Source organism: Macrobrachium rosenbergii, chromosome 21, assembly GCF_040412425.1.
Source record: "Macrobrachium rosenbergii isolate ZJJX-2024 chromosome 21, ASM4041242v1, whole genome shotgun sequence".
Lineage (NCBI taxonomy): Eukaryota > Metazoa > Arthropoda > Malacostraca > Decapoda > Palaemonidae > Macrobrachium > Macrobrachium rosenbergii.
Genome location: NC_089761.1, coordinates 63,016,773 through 63,042,964, shown reverse-complemented (window position 1 = coordinate 63,042,964; position 26,192 = coordinate 63,016,773). Strand labels below are relative to the sequence as shown.

The window sequence follows — 26,192 nt, the reverse complement described above, 5'->3', positions numbered from 1 at the left end:
ACTTTGAAATTTGCTGGTCCTCAGTGTCAACACTGACTGTTTTGTACTTGACATGACACTGTTCTTTGCTTATAGTTGTTCTACAGACTGGCTTTTTTTTATGAAGTCAGGAGATACAACTAAACAGGTGCACATTAAAGCGGTATTTTGGTGCCTTCACCCTTACTGTGATAGGATCATGGACCCTGGCATTAGGATATGAAATGTGCATGGAACCAATCTAAAGACTTTCTAGTATTTTTTATGGTGGATATCCTTGTAGTGGGTGCTTCTAAGAACACAATTTAGATTTTACCCAAGGTTCTCTGCAGTGTCTCTTTTGCCTAAGTTGCATTCCTTTGTGCCTTTTACTTTTTATCCATTCTGTTTGGTTTCATATCATTAATATCTTACTGTCCAACCTCATCAACCGACCATGGTCAGATTTTCACATCATTTAAAAAAAATCTGTTGGGATAGCCCACTAAAGTTTAGAGATATGGCCCTTTGGTTTGTTGAAACTTCATAAACTGAGATATTTGCAACACAGAATTCTTTGTGTATTGGTTTCATTTGCTATATTTTTTCAATCTTGTTTTCAGATATAGTAAATGCTGATCTGAAGTCCACATTACGGGTTCTATACAACCTGTTCACACGATACAAGAATACAAACTGAAGATGCTGTCAGCCTTCCATCTGTGTATTTTAATTGTCTTGTCATCTAGAGTTTTACTAAATTTAAATACTGAACAAATGATCGATACAGTATTAAGTGTAAGAATACATCATTATTTTGTTAAATTATTTTTTAGTGTCCTTTCTTTTCAATCAGCATTTAAGCCACATTTATGAAGCTTTAACACTGCCGAGATTACAAGGATCATAAATTTAATGTGACAGCTTTAAAGTACCAAGTACCAGTTGATTATAAATCATGAGGATATTGATGTACAGTAAATTTTGTGTCGATCCTTGTGTCTCACAATTTATATGCGTTCCTTTCAGTACCCAATTTATATGCTACTAGAAAGTACATGTAAGTGGATCAGTGCATTATATCAAATATCTAGAATCTTTAAGTGACGTTGAGTGTGTGTAATATCTCGAGCTGTAAATTTTTAAGTGACAATGCCCAAAAAAAACATCCACTTATGGTTCTTCGTAAGAAATATGAAAACAACTTAGGAAGAAATGAATGTTATTACATTAGCGTCTACTGAACAGCATGGGTCCTTAAAATCATAGTCTTAAACATCGTTTAAAAAGTTGTTGTTTAGTGTTCTGTTATACACACTTAAATGTACTGAGTAATTAGTTTTTAACTGTCAGGTTTTTACTAATTTATTTTCTTATGTAATGTTGAGAAGCACGCATGATCACAAGTTTGTTTGTTTGTTTTTTTTTTTTTCAAATTAACAAGATGAAAAACTTTATACATAATTGTGCAACCTTTTCTACATAAAAAAGAAGTTATATTGTATTCTAACAAATTTCTTACTAATAGTGTGTAAACCTATAGAAGTTTAGTACCTTAACAATAATGTAAAAACATTACTTTTGACTTCTCAAGATAGTTAAAAGTTGAGGAGTCTCAAGAGGTACTGTATTGTAGTCGTAAGAAGGTAAGAGAGTGAAGAGAATGTATACTATTACCTGTTTGTGCCAAAAGGAAATGTGTGCCTTACTATAATTAATAGTGAAGCACTAAAAATAAGGGAAAACTGTGTTCAAAATATAATAAGCAATAAGTTTTATTTTAATTACGATCAAACACTCAACAGTAATAAAGATGTTTTTCAATAACATTTATGTTTAACAAATGTATAAAGTACAAGATTTATACTGTTTCTTTATAATTGTCAAAATGTTACACAGCACAAATGTTAACCTACTCCATTTGACATTTTCAATTTTTTTTATAGAAACAGAAGTTATGTGGTTGTGGTAAACAAGTAGATTTTATTTGAAGCTGATTCAGTCTAATTTAAGAAGGCAAATAGATAATTTTCAATTATTTAAAAAATACATTATGTAGCATCTGCCTTTGCTTAGTATTGGATGTCATCTCAGTGACTGATATGTGCCTAATCACTGCTTTTGAAAAGATTGAACAGATGAAGTATTTTCAGTAACTGTACATGGTACTGAATAGTCTAGCCCCACTGCACAAACAATGTACCAAAGTCCATGGTACTACAATTAAGTGTTTTTTATAAATTCTAGTGTGCAGTAGTAATAAGAACTTTTGTAATATTTTTAACATTGTTAATCATGTAATACAGTGTAATGTGTTTTTCACAGCATAGTTAAGTATCTGTTCTTTATGTACTCATTAAACTTGAGAAAATAACCATATTATGGACTGCCACAAGAAGTTAGAGGTACAGTACTGTTCTTTTGGCATAATAAGCTGCATTGGTCCAGATTGTATCAGCTACCATGTCAGTAACAAGTGCAGTTTTATTGCAGGACAAAATTAAAAATAAAAAAGGTAAGCTTCTTAAAGGAAATATATTGTGCCTTTAGTCAAGAGAAAATATAGAGTGAAATAGTTGAACAGACACACCAGCCAAGCATGTTTTTTGTCAGTAATATTCTTTTGGAGGTATTTTGCTTTGCATAATCATATAGTACACTAATTTGTATCATAGAACTGGGAAGTTCTATCTCTTAATATGTCTATTAACTGGAGATTCATTCTTATAGTAAATTCTTAAGGTTGGTTAATAATATTTTTGAGCTCTCTACGTATGTTTATAGTTGAAAACTAAATTCTCTTGAAGATATTGAAAGTATCTTCCTTATGATCAAGTCATATACAGGTATTTGTATTACATTTACATAGATATTGATGAAATCAGAGTTAAGGGTGTCTGTTTTTATTACATCTTAAGAGGCACATAAAAAAAATTTTGGCCTGAGCACTAGTGCTATTAGTATAGAGTAATAAGTTTCTTCCAGCAATCAAACTTTCATATTGTAATTTGTGAAGATTTTTACACAATGTTGATGTGCCTTGTTTTGCCTTCTAATATGAATTAAAGTCTAACGCCATATTAGATTTTTAAATGCCCACCAACCGTAAAGTCACCATCTTAGTACTATACTATTTTCACTACTGTATTCCGAGAAAGTGGTAACTTTTGCTGGCTATTGAAAGGTACAACAGAAAAATGACACCAAGCCATATTTGTCCCTACACAATATACAAACCATTGGTCTTTACTTGAGGAATTTGCTTCACCGCAGCTGGAAAACGGCCATTTAACTTTTAAACAAGGTGGTTAGGTATTTAACTACCATCTGACTAGTGGGATTCCTGCCCACCTGGACGATAAGATTTACTTTGTTTTCGACCATTGTACATGCAAAACAACTCTCTGCCCTCTGCCCTGTCGTTTTGCTTGGTTTTTACTACATTCCTGATTGGATTGTTTCTTGTTTTTCTTTGTGCATATCTTGTGTATATTTGTGTGTTTGCAATAAATTATGCAAACCCCTGAATCAAGTGATAAGCCTGACAAGCGGAAGGCCGGTACCAAGCGTGCATGTCCTGGTACCGCCTGTAAACCTTGTAATTATTACCGCTCGTCCTTTGATTTGGACCCTCATGTCCGTTGCACAAGTTGCAGAGGCCATGACTGTAACCCTGATAGTACTTGTGACAAATATTGTGACTGGTCTCCTGTGCAGTGGGTGAGGTTTTCATAATGGAGGAAGTACAACAAAAAGGCTTCCAAGGCTTCGTCTGGTGGTAACACGTCCCTGACGACTCTTGTGGTTGCTGATCCTTCTTGTTCATTCCTACCTCATGCGAAACTCCCACGCATTGCCATCACTCCTATGGAAGAGATTTCCCCTTTGTCATCTTCACTTGTTTCATCAGGCGGAAGTTATCATGGAGGGGGAGGACCAGGACGATCTCTATTCAGTGGTCTCTGTTCGTTCAGAGGGGGGAGGGAATCCCCTTCGGAGCGGAGAGGGGCTTCCTCTACTTACCCGACTTTTACAGGTGCTGGGGAGACCGAGGAGCTTCAAGAGACTTGGGACTCTCTGGGTCTCTCGGGGGTGCCTTCAGTGCAGGGTTTGCTGAGCCACTGTGACTACTGCCACAGTAACCATGTCGACTGGTTTGAGAACCACTGCTACAGCAATGGTTCCTTGTATCTCTACGCCCGTCATCTGTGCTCCTGTATTCCCACCACCATCCTCTGGTTGGGGGATGCTCTCCTGCAGTTCCTGATGAAGAAGGCATACAGCAAGAAGGAGAGGAGCCATAAGGTATCTTCATCATCTTTGTCATCCTTTCCACCTTCCCTCTCCTACTTCCAAAGCTCACAAGCAGAGGAAGAAGAAGGTAGTAGTCCTGTCCAGGGGCTTCTGAAGGTCTGCCTCCTTCCACGGAAGAGGCAGAGGGATCTCTCAGATACTCTCCCTGGTTTTCAGACTCGGACCATGCCACGGGTCTCGCCAAGATCCCGCAACTCGGGAGCACCGGGTGAGTGGACCTCCAAAAAGACCCACATCACTGATACTAGTTCCAGGAGGACACCTTTCCAGACTAGTATAGAGCGTACCTCTGCCCGAGTCTCTCCGAACACTTGGGTAGAGAGAACAACCAAGGATCACCTCACGTGACTTGGAAGCTCCAGGTGCGCAGACCTCCAAGGAGACCCACGTCACCCCAGGTACTCGGGTTTCGCCCAAGTCACCTCCTCCGGTTCACAGGCTCGTGTAGGCTCTTCCAAGAGAGAGAGAGTGAGTGCTAACCATGCAGGTGCTGCCTCACCCCCTGCCAGTACTCACCTGAGTATGTGGCCAGGGTCCCGTGCAGGTGTAGCTGTCCACTCACCTAGAGAAGCTTCGGGGAGGTCACTTGAAAAATTTTCATAGCCTAACCCGTCCAAAAATGCTTCAGTTATGCGATCCACCCATCTGCTCACATTGTTCTTCTTTTATTATGCAATCCAGCTTACAACAACAAAAACCGCAAACCAGACTTACATCCCAAAATTACTGCCCTAAACTTCAGAGAGCTCTCTTTACCACACTACACTCTGTTCCAAGCTCAACACTCCCGCCCGCGTTTGTTTACATTTTCTTTCCCTCCCGCCATTTCTGACCTACGACATCACAACAAGAACAGATACTTTTTAAAACATAAAGAATGCTTTGCTATAAAAACATCTTATAAAATTAAACGTGCTTTTTATTTAAAATTAAACGTGCTTTTTATACATCTTGTAACGCCCATACCGTTTTACTAGCGCAGAAAATAAAAATAAAATAATGACAATTAACTTATAAAACTAACATATAATCACCCCACACAGTCTTATTTGCATGTAGAGGCCATGCATCTGTGTACCAGGGGAAATGGGCCTTCCTCTGTGGTTGGTGTCGTAGACAGGGTCTCTCTCTAGTTGGAGCCACTATTCAGTAGGTAGCAGACTTTCTCATCTTTCTTCACCAAGAGAAGCTTTTCTCTGTCTCAGCAGTTAAGGGCTACAGGGCCACCCTGGGCCTAGTCCTGCGCCCGAAAGGTGATGATATCTCCTCCTCGTTGGAGATTTCTTTACTGATGAGAAGCTTCAAAAGGTCATGCCCTCCCAAGGAACTCAGGCCCCCTGTGTGGGATTTGACGCTCTTTCTTAGGAGCCTGACTCATGCACTGTGCGAGCCTTCACAAGAGTCAGAGATCTTTGTTATTGGTTGGTCTGTCTTATGGAGCCCTAGGGGGTCAAAAAGAGTAACTCTTTCAGGATGACCAGCAGCTACACTATAAAAAAGGAAATGCTAAATCCTCTTTGAAAGCCTCTGGCTTTATAGAATCTCCCTCTCCCCTCGAAATGACATACAAGTATATAATGTCAGTGAACCTCTGCAGAGCCAGCAGTTCTGAACACTGGTCTAAGAGTATGTAGCCAGCATGCTCGACATGGTCCTGGCAATCTTCCCTGTATCATGAAGCTTCAGAGAAAATTCCTAGGGTGCTTCCAATCTTCAAGCATTACACAGGTTGGGCCAGTTCTGCCCAGTCTTGTCTGCAAGGAATGGGAGAATCTAAAGATTCAGATACCACTTTATTTACAACCCATCTTTCTGGACTCGGAAGAAAAGACTGAGGGATCTCTAACATGGACCTTTTTCCCTACTTACTGAAACTTAGCACTGAATGGCCATCTTGGCCCAAGTGCTTGGGCTATGTCCTTAAACATAACAGTGTATATCCTGCCAACTGACACAAATCAGTTCCTCATACTTGGACCAAGTACCACTGGACAAGCCAAACACTACAAAGGTACTTTCTCTTAAGATACTTTTAGCCCTGCAAGCCAATCAAGACTGAGCAAATGCATAACACCTATGTTAATACATAAATACCGATTCTAGCAGTCTTTTTTTTTCTGCCAAGACACTACACAAGTTGAAAGAAATATATAAAACACTGTTAAGACTGACTACAAGAAATGCAAGTTGATTACACATGAGCAATGGATATCACAATCCCATCCCATATGCTGACTCTTAACAAACACTGAATTAATGAGCCACCCTCACCATACAAAATGAAGCAATTTTAAGAAAAACATGTGAAAGTAAAAGCACAAAAAACTGTACACTCACTCACTCTTCGAGTAGATATAATTGAAGTTTGTCAGTTAAGAAAAACAGCACATAATAAAGGATGTTGGAGAATGTAAAATCAGTTGGAGAGTGGAGATTTCTTCTGTAAGTTTCAATGTGAGAGAGATTTACTGTCACATAGATTAAGCATCAGAGAGAACTATAAAGGCGAAATGAAGCAACTTGTCTGTTTGCACGACTTGCTTTTACGACACAGTACAGCAATGGTAATCAATACGTACAAACAAAAATTATTATATGTGTAAAAGCTGAACAGCAACTAGGAGTAAGTAAAACTTATTTAGGCATTTTTAAAACAATCACATCTTGCATATCAGCTAGGAAGTTTATATGTAATTTGCAATAGCTAGTTCAGTTATGAAATTAAAAACCTTCAGATATCTAATGTCAAGGTCTAGTTTAAAAGAAATTAAAATAGGGCAATTCAAGCTCAGACACATTTGCCAGTCTTTAATTGATCTTCATGTAAAGTTGTCCAGAAGATGGGCTTCAGTGATAATAAGAAATCTTGGGCAATGGTTTGATATGGCCATCGCTGATATGGCTATTTTGTTAACAATTCCTGTTCTTTTTACATAGGCTGGGATCTAGCATATACTGTACTGTGATTCACGAAATACAAACTTATCTTGCTGAACATTTTAGGGTAAATGCAATCATGAATCTTTTACAACACTCAATTAAAAGTACATTATTTGGATGACTGCAGACTGTGCTTCTTTTGGGGGTACTGCCTGAAGTGTGCATTGAACTTCATATGAATAACTCAGTGGTCTAGTTAAACTACTTGGAATAATAACGAACACAATGTAAACCTTGCGATATTATTCCAATGCTACTTTTTGCCCCCCAAAAAGTGCAAATAAACCACAATTAAATTATAACATGAAATTCAGGCTCATTTTATGTTTGAATAACCATCCTTGAAATATCAAACATAACTAAATTGTACATTTTATTAGTTTTATAATCCAAAATTAGGACCCATCATCCTGTAGTAAAAAATCAGTTCCTTGTCTACAATGCTTTACAAACATTTCATGGATCTGGCGTGAATCAAGCATACATAAACACATGCTAAAATTAAGAATCTATGCAAATTTTTACAAGGAAATCAATGAAAGTGCAGAGGTTACATTTTTCATACCTCTTACTATTTTATGTCAGATATGTCTAGCAAGACAAAAGAGGTGGTACTATTTTCCATCCTGCTGTGACTTCTTTATAATTAAAATATACAATTCATCATGCTGAGCCTCAGACTGCTAGGCTTCTGAACCCTTGTTAAATAAAGGATTTTGACAAAGGAAAAATCTATTTCTGGGGAGGGGCCCATGTCACCCGGTGAAATAATCCATTCAGCACTTATTTCTAGGTAATTCCGTTGCTAGATACCAGAGAAAAGCTAAATGTAAAGCTGGGGTTACTACCCCAGAGCGACTCAAGAAATGGAGTCGTATATGGTAAAGGGTGAGATTGTCACAATCACGGGACCCTGCCCTATAAAGATTCCCAATGTCAAAAGTCCCAACGAGAGAGGTGCTGATACAAGCCCATGCACTACTCATGGACTGTACACAAGGCAACACTAGCCGCATTCCATGTTAGCACCCACCCCACTAGAATGATGTTTATCATGGGAGGGAGAGAATGAAAAACAGGGGTGGGTCACCGGGTGACCACGGGCCCCCCAGAAATAGATTTTCCCTTTGTCAAAATCCTTTTTCTGGATCGGGGTCCCGTGTCAGCCGGTGAAATAATAACAGAGAAATAAACATCATTCTTATGCTAATAAAGACTTAAAACAGAGACGTTGAAAACTAGGAGAATTCTACCTTGAACATTAGTAAGGTCCTCTAAATTCATGTAATGAAAATAATGTAAGTGGTCACCGTCTAAGATCATGAGCTTAGGATTGAACCTGAATAGGCTTGTATTAAGAAAATACTTTCTGCCTAATAGCAGACACGATGACAACAGTACCCCCTTTTTTTAAAAGAGAGGATCTGACAAAATTGCGAGGTCCTGTCTAAAAAGCCAGTAAGGAGAAAACTGAGCACAGAAACAGACCTTGTAAAGGGGAGTACTTTCCAAGGTGACCACCGAAAATGAGGACCTTCAACTGCAGATAGAAAGTTAGGGTGAGGAATTCGCAACACTACCCCTGATGAGGGGAAACCAAAATGATTGGTTCCGCTAGACAGGGCAGACAGTACAGGAAAACTAACACTAGAAGCTAAGCTGATTAAAAATTTTGGGTCTTCCCAACAAGGAAAGGTAAGAACAAGATGATTGTTGGTTACCGAAGCTAACTCCGATACATTACTCAAAGACCAGGAAACCGAATGTGGATGGAGTACTGGTCTTAGACGAACACAGACCTTAGGGATGAAAGTTAAGAGCCTGTGAGTCTGGTTCCAACAAAACACTTTCCTTGAGGCCAATGCGGCCGCATCATTACTGTAGCTTCGAAAACTATGTGAAGAGTGCTAGTTACTTAACTGCAGAACCATACTGCAGTAGAGTAGGGTCCCTTAACTGATTTTAGGAAAACAGTAATAACAGGACCAATATCAGTTTCCTCCTAAACTGTAAGATTCACAAAGACCACAAAGCCAGGGCATCAGAGCTTGAGGGGCTGACGCAGGCTGAGTTTATACCAGACGTGACAGCTTGATAGTTTGTGGCTGAATTGGGTTGCAAACAGACTTACTTCTAGGTCCAGGAAAAGGTCACAAGACTACCTGAATGACGCTCCGTCTAAGGACTATTCCGACACCAGGGGGGAGGCCCTGGATAGGGAAAAATAGTGACCTTTTGGACCCCTACGAGAAGGGTGGTAGACAGAGGCACTTGTGTCTGTTGGTTATGGAGAAGAATGAACCATAACCTGAATGAAGCAACTCGAGTCCAAAACCACTTGTTTACGCAGCGCACTATTGCTGTTTTGTTCAGACCCAGCCTAAAATGAAACCTCTTGGGGGGAAGAAGTTTCCCAAGGACAGAAAGACTGCCACAGCCCTCCAAAGCGTTGATATGGAAATGCCGGAACGTGACCGACTAAGTTCCATGTATTTCATTGGGCCAAAAAATATCCACCCCACCCACCCAGAGAGGTGACGGTGTGGAATACTGAGGCCGGAGGGGAAAGCTGGAGAGGAACTGACTTCGGTAAGCACTTGATTGAGTTGTGCAAGGCCGGAGGCCACTATTCAAACAGGAGGAATCAGGGGAGACACGTCCCTGACCCCGCCATACCCCGGTTATAAACTCCAGCTTTGACTTCCAGAAGGAGAACCGTCACTGAAGCAAACTGGAGAGAACCCAAGACCTTTTCTTGGGCACTTGGGATGAGAGGTATGCTTGAGTTGATGAAATGATAGGTCGCCCTTGCTATTTCTTTCCACTTCCACTGGATTCACAACTACTGAAGGCTACCCTCCGGAATCAGGTGGGATTCCTTCCTGTTTACTTAGAAGCCCAGAGACTCTAGAAAACCGATTATAATGACCGGCACCCTCAGGCAATTCCAGACGCTGGGTGCCTAAATGAGCCAGGCAACTAGATATTCAGCTAGCATAGCCTTCTAATACCGGAGCTGTTGAACTACGGTATTGTTCAAACTGGCAAAGACTCTGGAGCTGCATTGAGGAGGCATGAACCTGAAGGGGCGCCTGCTCCCCCTTTCAGAGTCTGAATCCCAAGAAGGGATAAGACCTTTCTGCAACCAAGAAGTGCAAGGAAGCATCGGAAAGGTCTATAGAGGTGGTTACGGCTCCACGGAGCAGTAGGATTCGAACCCACAAGACTGTAAGCAACCGAGACTTGCCGCATTGAATGAGGAAAATAAACGGGACACGCCGGAAAAATTTTCCAGTGGAAGGGAACTTCCTTGGCAGACTGAAAAAGCCTGACAGGCCATTCACAAAGACCCCCAGAACTCTGGCCGGAGGCTGATTGAACCTGATTGGGGGAGGGGGACAACAGTCCAGCTCCACCCCGGGTCTTGATAACTATACTCTGGGCCCAGGGACTGAAGTTCCAGTGGCCCCGAAAATGGTACAGCCTCCCACCCATATGAGAAATACTACAGGGAGGAGGCTTGATTGCCTCCCCTGAGCATATGCCTTCCCAATTTCTCGGAGGAGTAGGATGCTTCCCTGCTCCTATGATAACCCCGAGGGTCAGAGCCTCTGGCCAAATGTCTAGTGAAAATTCTTTCCTTGGGTTTTCGTATGAAGCAAAGAAAACTCCAGCGGAAGAACATGGGGGAGGCAGAGACACATGGGGGTGTTACAAGGGGCTGATGTGTTGGCTGAACCACGCACACATCGAGGTGGAGGCTGGGAGTGAGAGGCTGACAGCTGTCCAGGGCAGAAACCTGAAGAGCCTGCACCACCGCCTGAGCAGGGGGCTCTTGAACTATATGAACTTTTGCCGGACTTGGGATAGGGCCCGGCAAGATCAGATCGTTTCCGCTCATAACAAAACTAGACACCCACGAGAACGGAGGCTCTGAGTAACAATAGTAGCCCCAGACGGACCCGTAACAACGCCCACCTGGGAAAAGATTAATTTTCCAGGTGAAACTGTTCATAAGATTTTTCGCTCAAGGCAGAACGGGCAAGCCTGACTTACACCCTGTTTCAGCTTCCGGGAATTGACTCCGGAAGCTTAGGGGCTGTACACTGAATAAATTAGAAAGCGTAGTCCGGTGTTAGAAGATTCATTGTGAATGTATCTGTGATATCTGTCTCCCGGAAATGCCTCAGCGGTTTATTTTCAAAACAAGCCTGTTGATAAGAGGGCTACATTCGGAGCACAAGGGGTGGGAAGCAGGGCTCTCAAAGAGAGCACGCCCGTAAGACCCACAGCTGGCGTGAACTTGGAATTCTCCGCCTGCCACTCCGTTAGAGTTCTCAACGGAGACGATGTGCCCAGCCCTAGCGAAGATGAGGGCTCACTTAGGGATCCTGCCAGACAGATGCCATGCTCCTTCTGACAGTCTGGCAAAACCCGGATAAGGGATACCAGGCCGGAAGGGAAGAAATGCCCTTCCACCAACCTCCGTGTGCCCACACCCCGATAGGAGGGTGCCTTCATGCTGGGAAGCATAAAGGGTTAGGCGCCAAAGGTTCCCCAGACTGGAGGAAAAGAGGTGGAGGTGTCCGAACGATAGAATTCGGAACGGAGCAGGATTTAACAGGTGATCCATTGACAGTGAGTCTTGAGATTAATCTCTTGGGATTTAAGCTCCTGGGAAAGGGAAGGCCTGGACCATGAGGTAGATAGATAGTTTGATAGGTTGACAATGACCCTCAAATCGAGCTCCTTATAAGGAGACCCGTAAAAGAGTCTTCAACAAAGGAAGGAGGGGTAACCGCCTTGCTTTGCTTGGGCCATGTCCTTTCAGAAGACGAGGCCAAACTCGTAGACATACCGGATTAGAGATCAGAGACGTCCTCGAGGGCCCCGGAGCGGGTCTTCTTGGTTTAAAAAAGGTTCTTTTTTAACTGATTTCACCTTAGGGACGGTAGACCAGGAACCATCGAAAAGGGATGAGAAGCTAACGAATCCCCTAAAGGAAAAGTTTGCCTCACCTAATTCCGAGCTAAGCGGAAAAGGTTTGCCTCAATTATTCTTGCACCTACTTATCGCTCCGGGACGATGTTCACAGGTTCGAGAACGAGACAGAAGGCCATAGCGTCTTCAGAAAAAACTCTTCGTAAACAGTTAACTTGAAGCGAAGAGTTAAACACGAGACTTGGGCGGCCGCCTCAGGAGGGGGAAAAATTAGGACCCCAAACACCGGAGGAGCAACTATTAATAAGTCATATGAGACGGAGTTTGGCGAAGGAAAACCGATAGGTGTATATGAAACCTACCGATTTATCGAGAATCTCGCCGGAGACGGAGTTTGGCGGAGGAAATCGATAGGCGTATATGAAACCTACCGATCCACCGAGAATCTCGCCGGAGAGAGCCCAAACACCAAAAGAGCGACTATTAATAAGCCACATGAGGCGGAGAACCGATAGGTTTATATGAAACCTACCGATTTATCGAGAATCTCGCCGAGACGGAGTTTGGCGGAGGAATCGATAGGCGTATATGTGAAACCTACCGATTTATCGCGTAAAGAGCCATGATAAAAGCGACTATTAATAAGCCACATGAGGCGGAACTTGACGGAGGTAAAACCGACAGGTGTATATGAAACCTATGGATTCATCAGGTAGCCTGCTCGGGAGAGCATAGCGTACAACGCAATCTGCTGGGTGCCAAACGACCAATAATAAGCCAAATGAGGCAGCGTTTGGCGAGATAAACCGACTGGCGTAAATAAAACCTACGGATTCATCAAGTAGCCTGCTCGGAGAGAGGCATAGCGTGGGCTTTTACAACTTTCGAGCCAAGAATAAGTCACATGAGGCGGAGTTTGGCGGAGAGCCCTAAACTGACAGGTATATATAAAACCTACGGGTTCATCAAGAAGTCTGCTCGGGAGAGCATAGCGTACTTCATAACCTTCCATGCCAAACTATAAATTCTCCAAAACAGACTGCGCATCGAATGGGAACTATAGACTCCGTGATCGCTGGCTTGTTGCAGCCAGATAGCGGAGCATTCCTGCACTCGACAAAACCAGCTGAAAACATATGAGAAAAGGGCATGCTGGAACGGATGCCGGAGCAGAGTACCGTAGCAGCGACTTAGTCTAGCCAGACCAGGAAAACCCCCGGAGAAAACCGGAGAGAAAACCAGGCTAACAGGACAAAACTCATAGACATAAAAACAGAGTCAACGGAACATTCCGAAGCGATCATGTTTGAACAATATGTGACGGAAACAAACAAAGTGGGAAGGTTATGAACTGTTCGGAAGTGGGCGCACTCAGAGCCAAGAGAGGAAAACCCCCGGAGGAGGATATCCTGAACGAAGTGATAGCGGTGGGGGGAATAAACACCGACCGCTAAACACTAAAATCGCCGGAGCAGTAAGCAAGGAGAGCGCCCAACAAGATAACGAAACACCGAACAGGTAGTAGCAAAATGGAGGGGGAACGAAAGTAAATAAAACAGAAGACAGTTAGGTGGAAAACGCTAACTGGCCTCGTATGAGATCCCAACAGTGAGGTGCGAACATGTAGGAAGCACCACGAAGGGAAACAGTCGACGTAAAAGGAAGGGGGAAGGATAGGCCAAGAGGTTGGTAACCCAAAGTAGCGACCAGGGTGGGACAGCACTCCCGGGCGCCCAGAGATTCTCATAGATCCCCTCGCTATGTGAGCTGTGTTGCACGACAAGAGCGAGAGAAAAAGGAGAGGAAGGCCAGGAGAAAACCTCTAAAAGGAGTGTGAACAGGGGTAGCTTGAGGGAGAGCACTCTCTGGTCACCTCCAGGTCCAGGACAGCAAAGAAAGGTAAACTTAAAATGTGAACAGGAATCAGTGGGGAGAGCACTCCCGGTCACCATTGGTAAGCAACCCAAAATAAGCCACGAAGGAAAAGAAGAAGCCATGAACTAGGATAGGCTCAACAGCGTCACCATTGGTTAGTAAACCCTCCCGGGGGGTTATTCCAGCTTAACTTATTAGGAACATTAGCCTAAGTGAAAAGCCGAAACAGGGAGAGGGTGGACGTAAACAATATATCAAGCCAAAACCAAACAAAGGGAAGCACCAGACATAAAACACATATGTACAGAACGAGATCACAGACATGAAACTCATACGTACAGATCGAGATCGTCCCTCCCTAACGATTTTCCCCGAAGGAAAAAGTGTTATAGCCAACCCCTAGGCTAACCTAACTGAGGCGATGCAAAGGAAGGAAGCCTAGGAGAGGGGTAAAGGCTAACCAATAACTCAAATAATGCATAATAAAACAAAAATTTTCTATAAGGTACATGTAGGAGGATAGGCAGGCCCAACACGACATGAACGTGAAGGGAAATGGCCGACCTCCAGTTAAATGAAAGTACCCCAAAATTAACAAAATTCAAAAGCATCCGAGCACAAGGTCAAAACTTAAATGTACCAATGAAAATCATGTTCCCATAAGCTTAGAGAAGTGAGTCTAAAACAAATAAAAATAAAGCCAAAATAAGAAGCGAATAGGCCCGAGGGGGAACCACGTAGCCTAAACAGCAAGACAGCACTTGACCAGGAAGGGAACACAAAATTCACAAAATAAACAAAATTATAAAAACAAAGTAAAAACCGTAACAGTACCAATGAAAATAAGATCCCCAAAGGCTAAGAGAAGTGAGGACAAAAATTAAGGCATAATGAGGCCATGATAATAAGCGAATGGGCTCGAGGGGGTAGCTCGTAAGCCTAAACGCTCAATGAAGCACTTCTCGTAGAGCGAATGGGCCCGAGCCACGATAAAAACTCCTCGTAATGCGAAAAGGGGGGCCCGAGGGTAGCTCGTAGCCTAAACGCACTTCTCGGGGGATAGCTCGTAGCCTAAACGTTAAACATCACTCTCGTAATGAAAATCATGATAAAAAGTCATGATAATAAAAGCGAATGGGCCCGAGGGGTAGCTCGTAGCCTAAACGCTAAACAGCACTTCTCGTAGTAAAGAGGTACAGAACAAACATAAAATTAATCAAACCCACTAAAGTTAGGACTCATTAATTGGTAAAATATCCCAAATAAAAAGGGATATTAATAAATAACACAAAACAAACATGCCGACCCAAGACCAAGAGAGGTCAAGAGACGCCGTGAGAGGAGATCGAGACGGGCGTTATAAATCCCTTTAATTATTAAACTAAAGGAAAATAAGGAGCCTCAATCGCCTAAAAAACAATAAAACACTGGTACTCAAGTTGTTGAAGAAGAAACCTTGCGAGGATGCCATAAAAATGCCAAAATAGAGCACAAAATAAGGATCACAACGAAATTACGTGTGAACGAAATCGCGTGCACAACTTTAAAATAAAGTCATAAATCACAATATCAAAAATAGGTTTCACTAATGATCTAGGACACAGTTCCTGGCAAACATGATACTGTACTGAATTCATGCAATACATAATACAATAAACTACTGTCTAATATACTGGACAAAGTACAAATAGTCTACAGTATAAAATATAAGTTATTAAAATAAAGAACAAAAAGAAAAGTATTTAAGAATGTCAGTAAATGGCCCTTGTATACATAAATTTAGTGAAAACCCAAATATTTAGGCTACCTATACATATACTGTAACCAAGTACAGACTAGGAGGCATTTAAATCAAATCACTACAGACGTCAAATTAATAAACCTATGAATATAACTAACAACTTTATAAGAACAGTCTGTTAAGATGGAAATTTTCATAAAAGATCTTGCATATCTTTTGCAATTGTGTAATTTTCACATGACCAGTATTCAGTGAGCTACTTTGAAATATAGTGTAGTTACTAACATTGTAAGTTAGGTCTGTAAACATCAATGGTACAGTATTATTCAGCCACTCCTTAAAAATAGGTAAAATATAATGTAAAAATCTTGATAGACCTAATCACAAGGGCTAAATCTCATATTACCCAGCCATGTTTCTTTTCATCCATATATAGCAATCCCTCTAATAACATGAGGGGTAGAAGCCAAAGTGCCTTTACAATAAGAAAATTGCTGGTTTAAAACAGCTTCCTTTCACCATCAATATTCATATATAGTTTTATATGCTGGATTGTATACTATATCAGTGAGTCTTATGACAGTAACAAGTTCTTATTTTTTAGCCCAAGAGACTCAGAAAATGCAAAGCCAATTCAATTACTGTAAAAAACTGAGAAAGCCAGGGTTCTCCAAGTAGGCAAAGACTTGTTTATTTTTAAAATACTACAACACAGGGACCAGCCACAAGTGGATTAAATTCATATTTCAATGGTAATGATAAAATGTATGAAGTGCCATAAGTTTGGAGAACAATATCTTCAGAAAAGTATAAAATTGCCATCCTTCACCCCCTATGGTGAAGAACAGTATTTTAATGACAAAGTTGAAAAGGTCCAAGTCAAAGTTAGAACTGTATAATGAACAACACAAGAAATGCCTGCACTGATGAAGGCATACCATTCCCAACAGATCTGCAGAAGGTATTCATATAGGGATTACAGCACAAACAGGTAGATGCCCAGTTTTTTGCAGAACTTCACCAAGCTTAATTTATGAACTTACTGTACTACTATACTGAAAGTTTTACATTTCAAATTCAGTCATAAATAAGAGGTTTAAAGGTACAGTACAGGCAAAACGACAAATTTTTAATCAATCTGTATTTTTCATAATTAACAAACCTGAGGTCTTTGCCTATGGGGAAAATCTCTCTAGCGCAGCTGGATCTGGATAAAAATAGTCCAAGGTTTAGTGGCATCAGTGTATCAGCCAATAGGGAGAGAGAGCAGGCGGGGCCTGACCTCTTCTCCCCTTCACATACGCCCCCTGAGTCGCCAGTTATCTTCCAGCCCTGGTAACTATATGTGAGATGGGCCATTTATGTAAAGACCTCGGGTTTGTTAGTTATGAAAAATACAAAGTGAATAGAAATCTGTCATCTGTTCATAAACGGAACAAACCTTTCGGTCTTTACGTATCAGGAGACTTATGTTTAGTGGGAGAATAAAGTAAGCTTTAGGGCCAACTGATGGTTTGGCTCACCTTGGCTCACTTCCTGGCCAAATGTTAGAGCATGGGAAGGAGTCATGCACCTTTGATCTGTTAAGTGGAAGATTATTCAAACAGGCAGACATCCGGGCTTTGACAGAACAGGAACTCCAGTCTACATTGTATCTAGGAAGACAAGAACCTGTAATTGCCGTCGACAAGAAAACCAAGGGTAGCCAACGACTTTGTTCTATTGTCAATCCCTCTCTCCCCTTGCGACAGAGAAGGTAGGACTTTCTTTTATTTTCAGAATTTGTATTGTGTAGGAACAACCATAATATAGAAAACAGAATAGGTTCTAACTCACCTGTATCTAGCGAGTTCCAGCAAATGAAGGCTCAAATCTCTCCCCTGCCTACCAGAAGAGGAGAAGAAGAAAGAGAAAGGAAGAAGGCCAGTCACCCCATTCACTCTCACTTTCACAACCAACATCTTAGGCAAGATACAACCTGTCCTGCTAGGGGCACTGGATGAGCTACACAACTTGCTGAGCGAGCCGCCACCACCAGGCCCAAGGAAAAAGTGTCCAAGGACTTGTGGGCAATGTCCTGCCTGTAGAGGGAGGTGAAGGTTGTTTGACAAACCCATGTACCAGCCCATGTACCAGCCTTCAGTACCCTATGAACTGACAGGTTTTTTTAAAGGCGATGCAAGGGCCAAACCCCCTAACATCATGAGCTCTTGCATGAACTGTATTGGCATCTGCATTAGAAGAATTGCTGTGTGCACATCTAATTATACTTAACATAGCAAAAAGGAGATGGTGTTCTTGGACACAACTTTCTTGTTCTGGCCGTGCTAACAAAAGGATAGCTTCACAAAACCCTAACAGGCCATAAAAGTAGCTCCTCTGGATCATTGTCAACAAAATCTCTCAGGGAGGGGATCGAAAAGGACTCAAATCTGTCATCGAGAACCGAAAGACTTTGAGTCTTAGCTACGAATTCCAGGACAAATTTGAAGGCTACGGACCCCAGCCCCTTGAGTGTTTGACATTAAAAGAGAGGCAATGAAGTTCTCCTACTCTTTTTGTTGAGGCTAAGGCCAGTAAGAAAACCACATGCAGTGCACTGTAGGTATTACAGTACTTAAGGTTCTTTGCAGTGTCCCTTCACCCCCTAGCTGGAACACTTTCATTCCCCCTACAGTGCCTCCATTCATATTCTCTTTCTTTCATCTTGCTATCCACCCTTTCTTTACAATTGTATCACAGTGCAACTGCGAGGTTTTCCTTCTGTGACACCTTTCAAACCCTTCTACTCTCAAATTTCCCTTTAAGTGCTAAATGATCTCATAGTCCCAGTGCTAGGCCTTTGGCCTAAATTGTATATTCCATTCCATACAGTTCCACCACTTCTGCATAAGTAGTTAGAAGTTCTTGGTTGTCAGCATCAATAGGGAGAGGTCCTTCTGCTTCTAGGCTACGAGAATCTCGATCTGGCCTGTCGACCAACTCAGTGAGCATAAGAACAGTCAGGGCCTAACACTTTGGGTATATATTGTTCTAGAGAACGAGAAGGAACTCTGTCTTCATAGCAGTCCTGGCAGCGAGACCGAGAGCATGGCCTATGTGTTACATGATAGGACGGCCGTGGTTGGTTCTGCAACCAGGGACTCTTGTTACGTGGAGAATGGTCACGGCCACGCTGTCCGCTCCGTGGACTATTTGTTTTCTTAACAGCCGTGGTCTTAACCCTCGTGTCTTGAGCAGGGTGAGCGGAAGAAGGTGAAATGACGGCAACTTCTTGAGGAGGAGCCTGATCCATAGATCTACTGCTCTTAGAGGAGATTTCTATTGTAGAGTGAGTTGCCACACAAGAATCAGGAACTGGGCGATGCTCATCAGTAGCTAAGGTAGAAGACGTACGGCCGTGAACCTTGACGGGCACACGGCCATCTGTAACAGTAAGTGACACCAGAGGGGCAGCTGGAGGTGAACCAGGAATAAACTTGGAGACGACAATACGGCCGTGAAAAACTGACCAAGAATCAACTGTAGTACACAGACGGTTGGCCTTGCCCTCAGACGAAGGGGAGATGGAGCAGGAATCCAGAGAGGGCCTGCAGAACTTCTTGCAAGGAGGGGCCATGAAGTCCTTCTTCCTCCAATGCTTTGGTGGAATGAGATGAACGGATGATAAAGAAGATGACTAAGAAGAAGAAGACAAGGAAGACAGGGATCTACGACGTCTCTTCTTGGATTTCTTTGTAATGGAGCGGCTGAACTTCTTCAGAAGACCAACTTTGACTCTCTCCATCAGGGCTTGAACAAGGGAGTTGGGAGGAGAAGACAAAGAAGGCCTAGGAATGGAAACCGATGGGAGGGGCACGGCCATTGAAGGAATGGTGTAGGCTGAGGAAGTCGCGGCCATAGACACAAGCAGAAGTCACAAACACTGTCGCTGTAAAGACTGACATGGCAGCAGACACCGGGAGACGGGAAGACTAGAGGTGGGATAATAGGCGCCCAAAGTTGGGCTCCCCAGGTAGGCCTAGTGAAGACCAGCACTCTGATAGCTTCTCTGCATCCATTCCTGAAACAACAGTAAAAGGGGGAGCTGCCTCCCTCCTCATTGCAATCATTAGACCTGCATCAGCTACAAGTCAAATGAGGATCAGTTTCAAGAGAGGCAAGATAACGAAAGCATGGGTTGTTACCTACCCCAGGGCATTTCCTCTGATGCAAAACCTTCTTAGATGATTCATGGATTGCATTCTCAAAAGCAAATACACACAGATAATCACAATATATCACAGAAACACACAAACAAAAAACAATGAAAAACCAGAACTCCAAGGCATAAAAAGAACAGGAAGTGCGCAGAAAACCAGCTTCTGTGCTAGAAAGGGCAGCACACATCTTGCTTGAAGGTGGTTTGAGAGATAACTGGGGACTCACAGCATATGTGAAGGGGAAAAGAGGTCAAGCCCCGCCTACTCTCTTTCCCTATTGGCTGATACACTGCCACCCAACCTTGTTCTATTTTAACCAGACCCAGCTGTGCCAGAGAGATTTTCCCCATATGTAAAGACCGAAAGGTTTGTTCCATATATGACACCTTTTAAGCAGCACTGAGCACCACTAAGCTTTTACATATGGGTCTGACATCTGGAATTACATATGGGTCTGACATACTTTCCAGATTTGCAATACTTACTTTTAACTATATTTGACTAGGCTGTAAACTCGAAACAATGATTAAATAGAAAAGTAGGATCATTTTTATACAGGCCTGCACTGATAAAAAAGATAAATGGATACATAAATGCATGAGGAACCAGAGGTACAGCAACAGCCGTACCACAGATACTATAGATAAAAATATCAGATACGACAGAACATAAAAGAGAAGATTATAAACAGTGCATTAAATTGCATTACTGTCATGTCATAGAGGGCTGAATCCATGCTAATGTTATGCATGTTTAAGAAAATGAACTTTAGACAAAAACAGCATTAAGAACAATGACATAATAGCTGACAGATCTATGCTTGCCTCACCTACTATAAATAAATAGTGCTCTGGCAAACACAGTAACTTTCTCAGGAGAGGTTGCTATCAGATGAAAAGCAAATGCAACAACCACTTCCCAAATGATTTTGAAGTTGTTCCAGGCAAGAGATATGACAGTTAAACAGAGATGAAGCTAATCACATAATTATAAGTATTTAGCCAAAGCTAAGTTTTGCATGATATCAAAAGAAGCAGCAAACCAAAACAAGCTGGCTTAGTGTGTCCTTTTTCAAACCAAAGCAGCATAAGTGCAAGTAAGGTTTAACAACATCAAGGATTCAGAACTTCAGGAAAAAAGGTAAAAACATGCCAGCAGTAAAAACAAAATAAGTGTTTGATAAGCCATGTCCAAAAGAACATTACAAATACCAGTATCTATCATCATCATCAAATATGCTAAATTTTAAGTTGAAGACAAAACGGAAGCATGTGTATGAGATGCAAAAGTATAGTAGAGAAAGCACTGAGGATGGAATATGTCAAGTATAAAAATATGAAATAATGTCCAGTCATTGTTCCCAGAACTAAAGTAAAGGAAAGGTTGAAATAATTATGTTTGGTCTTGTTAGTATGGAACTCATGAAAGGTATCTGGTATTGTTTATTTAAGTAGTAAATGTGATTAGAAAAGTTTAGACATGAAAGGTATCTGGTATTGTTTATTTAAGTAGTAACTGTGATAGAAAAGTTTAGACCTCAACACCCTTCAGATAAATTCTGAGAGCTTATTCATTCAGCAAAATAAGCCTACAATCCTCTGTAACTAATTAAGTGAATTCAGAGAATCTTGATGGGAAGTCGTATTGTATTCAAGAAGTGGTAGTTCAGGTAACAAGATTGAAAGAGAGAGATTGGCTTATTAAGAAAGAATGAATTAAATGAAATTGAAAGTAGCCTTAGGGAAAATGTCAGTATAGCAGCTCTGTACAAGGAAACTTGCCCTGATAGCTATTTTAGGAACTTTGGAAAAACCACTAGCCATTTAACATTCTCCAAAACAATAAACATGGCTTCGTGAAACTAAATATACTGTACTGGCAAAGCTGCTGCTATGTTACCATCTTGTAAAATTCCAATTACTGTAAATGCTTATCATAACATAATGCCTCCAGTTAAGCTGTTTTGAACTTGGGCATTTTCGGTGTTTAGGACAGTTTTACTAAAAATTATACAGAAAAATAAATATCAACTTACAGCCATTTATGGATCTCTACATTGGTCAGCAACATGTTAAAACACCATAAGAAATAGAGATCAATAAAAAACAAGTAAAAATGCGCCGAAATCTCTTCAGCACAATCGAGTTCTCTGTACAGTGTATAATCAAGTCCTCCAAAAACATATCTATCTTTCGGTGGTCTCAGTATAATGTTGTATGAGCCGCAGCCCACGAAACTTTAATCATGGCCCAGTGGTGGCCTTTCCTATATCGTTGCCAGAAGCATGATTAAGGCTAACTTTAACATTAAATAAAATAAAAACTACTAAGGCTAGAGGGCTGCAATTTGGTGTTTGATGAATGGAGGGTGGATGATCAACATACCAATTTGCAGCCCTCTAGCCTCAGCAGTTCTTAAGATCTGAGGGCGGACAGAAAAAGTGCAGACAGAAAAAAGTGCGGACGGACAGACAAAGACCGCACAATAGTTTTCTTTTACAGAAAACTAAAAGTGCCAAGTGAGAAAAAGCCAATACTAAAATGTGTATAAAATATAAAGCAGTTGGATGTATACAGCATGAAATCCCTCAAAAGCTTAAAAATGTAAAAAATATTGTCTAACTTACATGACATTTGGCTGTGTGCCCCCTCCGGCCATATAGTTACTACGTGGTATAGAACTGTACAGTAAATAGTACTATATACATGTAATTTTCCCTTTACTGTATTAAAAACAGCAAAATGTTTTACTTTTGAATGACTTACTGTACAATGTACTACATGCATTAATGACATTATGGGGTTGCTTATATGAGTTGATAAGGTGCCTAGGTATTTTAACTTATATACATTTACCATCTAATTAGTTACAATCCGGTACATCATTGTTTTCTCATACAAACGTTTGGGCATCAGCCTCTCCACCCTACACACACACACACACACACAGCAATTCTCTTTCTCACACATTACACCACAAAATACATGGGTTGCCCATTACCACATATTTTCAGATATCTGCAGCCACTATCATGTTAACCTACAGTGGGAGCTAAAAAAGCAAAATTAGTGCCAGTGATTTTGGCTGTAGAAATTTATTGTTAGCCAAAAAAGATACATTCTACAGCAAACCATGTGGTCTCTGAAGATGCCGAAACAAAATTACTATTTAATATTAGTTTAGACATTAAAAAAGACATTACTGATCTCATGAAAGAAGCTTGTTAAGGGCTCCGCATGAGCAAGAGCCTGTGCAGCCTAAGGCAGCTTCAGCCAAAAACCAGCAGCTCAGTTAGCTGTCCCTCTGTCAGGAAAATTATTATTATTATTATTATTATTATTATTATTATTATTATGTAATTTAATTAGATCACTGGATTAATCATTTAGCTCTCATTGGGCTGGCCACCAGGAAAAAGAACAAACCCTTTAGAATATCTAGTGATAATATGTAATGGTCGGTTGAATTGAATTGAATATAAAATTTAGGCCAAAGGCCAAGCACTGGGACCAATGAAGTCATTTAGCGCTGAAAAAAAAAATTGACAGTAAAAGTTTAAAAGGTGTAACAGGAGGAAAACTTCACAGTTGCACTGTGAAACAATTGTTAGGAGAGGGTGGAAAGTAAGATGGAAGAAAGAATATGAAAGGAGGTGCAGTGAAAGGAACGAAAGGGGGTTGCAGCTAGGGGCCAAAGGCATGCTGCATAGAATCTTAACCCCTAATGGATGGGCATCATCATATGAGTATCTATAGCAGGTTTTGAGTGACAGATGGGCTAACGCATATGAGTGTTAATATTACACGCCATATGATTTGGATGAATTTAGCAGGAAAGATGTTCATAACACTTCAATGGTCCATAAATGACTTATGGCAACTTTAGTATCTCAGCACAGGACAGAGGGGGATCAGTATGCCTTGGGACTTGATGTGGGAATTTATTGCCCCTCTCTATCCCACAATGTCTTTTTATTCATTTGCTCATAAATATACCCAGGGATTGCTGTTGGTTTTAGTTCTTATTTTTATGATAGTATCTCTGCTATAATTGTAATTTTGCGAAGAAAAGTGCAAAGAAATATTAGAGGAAAAACATGTATACCTCAGAAAAAGTTACTGCATCTCCCCATCTCAGTAAATCTCATAAATATTTTACAACAAATACACTCAGAATTTATTACTGATTTTAATTCTTATCTGTTATGACATTGTGTGAGCTGTAATTGTAATTTTACAAAAATAAAATAAAATACATTATTAGAAAAAAATGTATAACTTGGGAAAATTAGCATATTTTTATGAGTGTCTTGTAAAAGAGGCCCCACACAGGTTTGTAAAGTCACTTTCAACTTCCTGTGGAAGGTAGGGACAAATTTTTTGAAATTTTTTTTTTACACCATTTGCATTTGCATATCTTCCTCTTTCTTAAAGTAGCCAACTTTAAAGTTTGCCTGGTCTGGGGGTGTGCTTGATATATATCTAGCCCGTCCCTTAGGGGTTAAGTAATGCCTACAGCGTCCTGTGCAAGGTGCACTGACGGCACTACCCCCCCTAGGGGTATACTGTAATGGTCAGTGCACAAAATAATAACACATTTTAAGTACTGTTAATAATGTAGACAATCTAGTCAAAACTGATGACTGCAAAAATCAAACAAAGAGAGTCTTCTAACTTTTCTGGTTAGCAAGGAGGACCAATCTCTTTGACAGTAAGATAAGGATTTCCACGTATTGAGAGTATTTCTGCAATGTATACTGTATAGTGCTGATAATAAATTAAAATCCATTCTTTGTACAAAATATTGAACAGGAGCATGACTGTTTCCAAGATCTCAAGCTTAAAGACCAGATGTCTTTAAGCCACACCCAATACCAAGTACAACCAAAAATAATTATAGTAAATGGTAAGGGGGTTTTACTTTATCCAAATGTAAAACTTGCTGAAATCAGTGACGATTGTATTTAGTTTACTGATTATGTTGTTGCTGAAGTATGTGAAGGGGAGTTCCCAGTAAAGGCTAATGACTTTTTTATAGCAACCTGGTGGGTAATCTAGTAATGTTAAACTTGAACATTGTGGATGTAACTTTGCCTTTCAGAGATTTAAAAGTATCATATCCACAATTATCTACAACTTATATCATTACATATAGTTTGTCTAAAAACTAAAACTAACCTTGATAATGGCTAGCTAGCTTACATGTAAAAGTGACTTTTGTGCAGGTAAATTATTCACCAATAAGTAGTTGTAGAAAGCTTGCTGTGGATAGTACAAGTAATACAGAAGGTTTCTGGGTTCTGTTACCATGGTGGTACCTTGATGAAGGTACTCAGACAACTTGAAAACTTTGGAAAAGCCTTGGTCAGAAAATACATCCAATGGTTGTGACAAGATCTATTTGTCTATTTCTGAGTGAACAGGATTCTAAAGCATACAAAACACTTTACAAAGTTTCTCCTACATTATTACTAGTCTAGCTTTAAGAAAAGTGCACTTTAGTAGATTTAATTAGATCATATCCTATCTAGCAATTCGTTTGGAGGCCAATTCAATGTATTCTTCCAACACTTTAAAACCCAATATCGTAGTCTCAGAGCCCTTCAAACAAAAATATTCCTTGACTTTGATGGTCTTCTCCTAAGAACCAAGATGGGAAGTGAATATACTGTACAGTATTCATTAAATGTATTGTGTACAGCTACAAGGTTTCCAGGTACTTTTTCCTAATCATTTCACTGCAAAAACCTATGTAGATATCTTTTAATGTGATCTATGTGGAACTCTTATTTTAAGATTTTCAGTGAAACATAACTTCAAAACTTAATTTTGGCAGTAAATTGTTTATGTTTCATCTGAACATCTGAGCATATAAAAAACCAAGAGTACTAGATTTTATTAGAACATGTCATATTTACCAATTAGCTGGTAAACTAAACCAACGTATTCCTCCAGAACTTGAAAAACTAATATCATTGTCTAAGAGCCCTTCAAGAAAACATTAATTGACTATGAGGGTCCTCTCCTAAGAATCAAGATGAGAAATTAATGGTATTCATTAAAAGTCATTTTCACAGCTACAAAGGTTCTAGGGTCTTTTTCCTTGAAGAATTTTGATAGAAAAACCTATGTAGATATTTTTCAACATGTTATATTCATACAACTAGGATTCTAATTTTAAGATATTCAATGAGGCCTAGGTTCAAAATTGATTTTTTTTGT

The 26,192-nt window shown here is 40.7% G+C and overlaps 2 protein-coding genes across 2 annotated transcripts in view; one reads left to right on the top strand and one right to left on the bottom strand.

Annotated features, from left to right (window-relative positions):
• The window catches only part of parvin (beta-parvin), a 130,941-nt gene extending 127,903 nt beyond the window's left edge, over positions 1 to 3,038 (top strand). Inside the window, exon 14 of the mRNA XM_067123920.1 lies at positions 582 to 3,038. Coding sequence (XP_066980021.1) covers positions 582 to 658 — 77 coding nt within the window. The 3' untranslated portion in view covers positions 659 to 3,038. The remainder of the gene's footprint in view (positions 1 to 581) is intronic.
• LOC136850252 (uncharacterized) overlaps positions 1 to 26,192 on the bottom strand; it is a 355,341-nt gene that overhangs the window by 53,431 nt on the left and 275,718 nt on the right. The window lies entirely within an intron of this gene.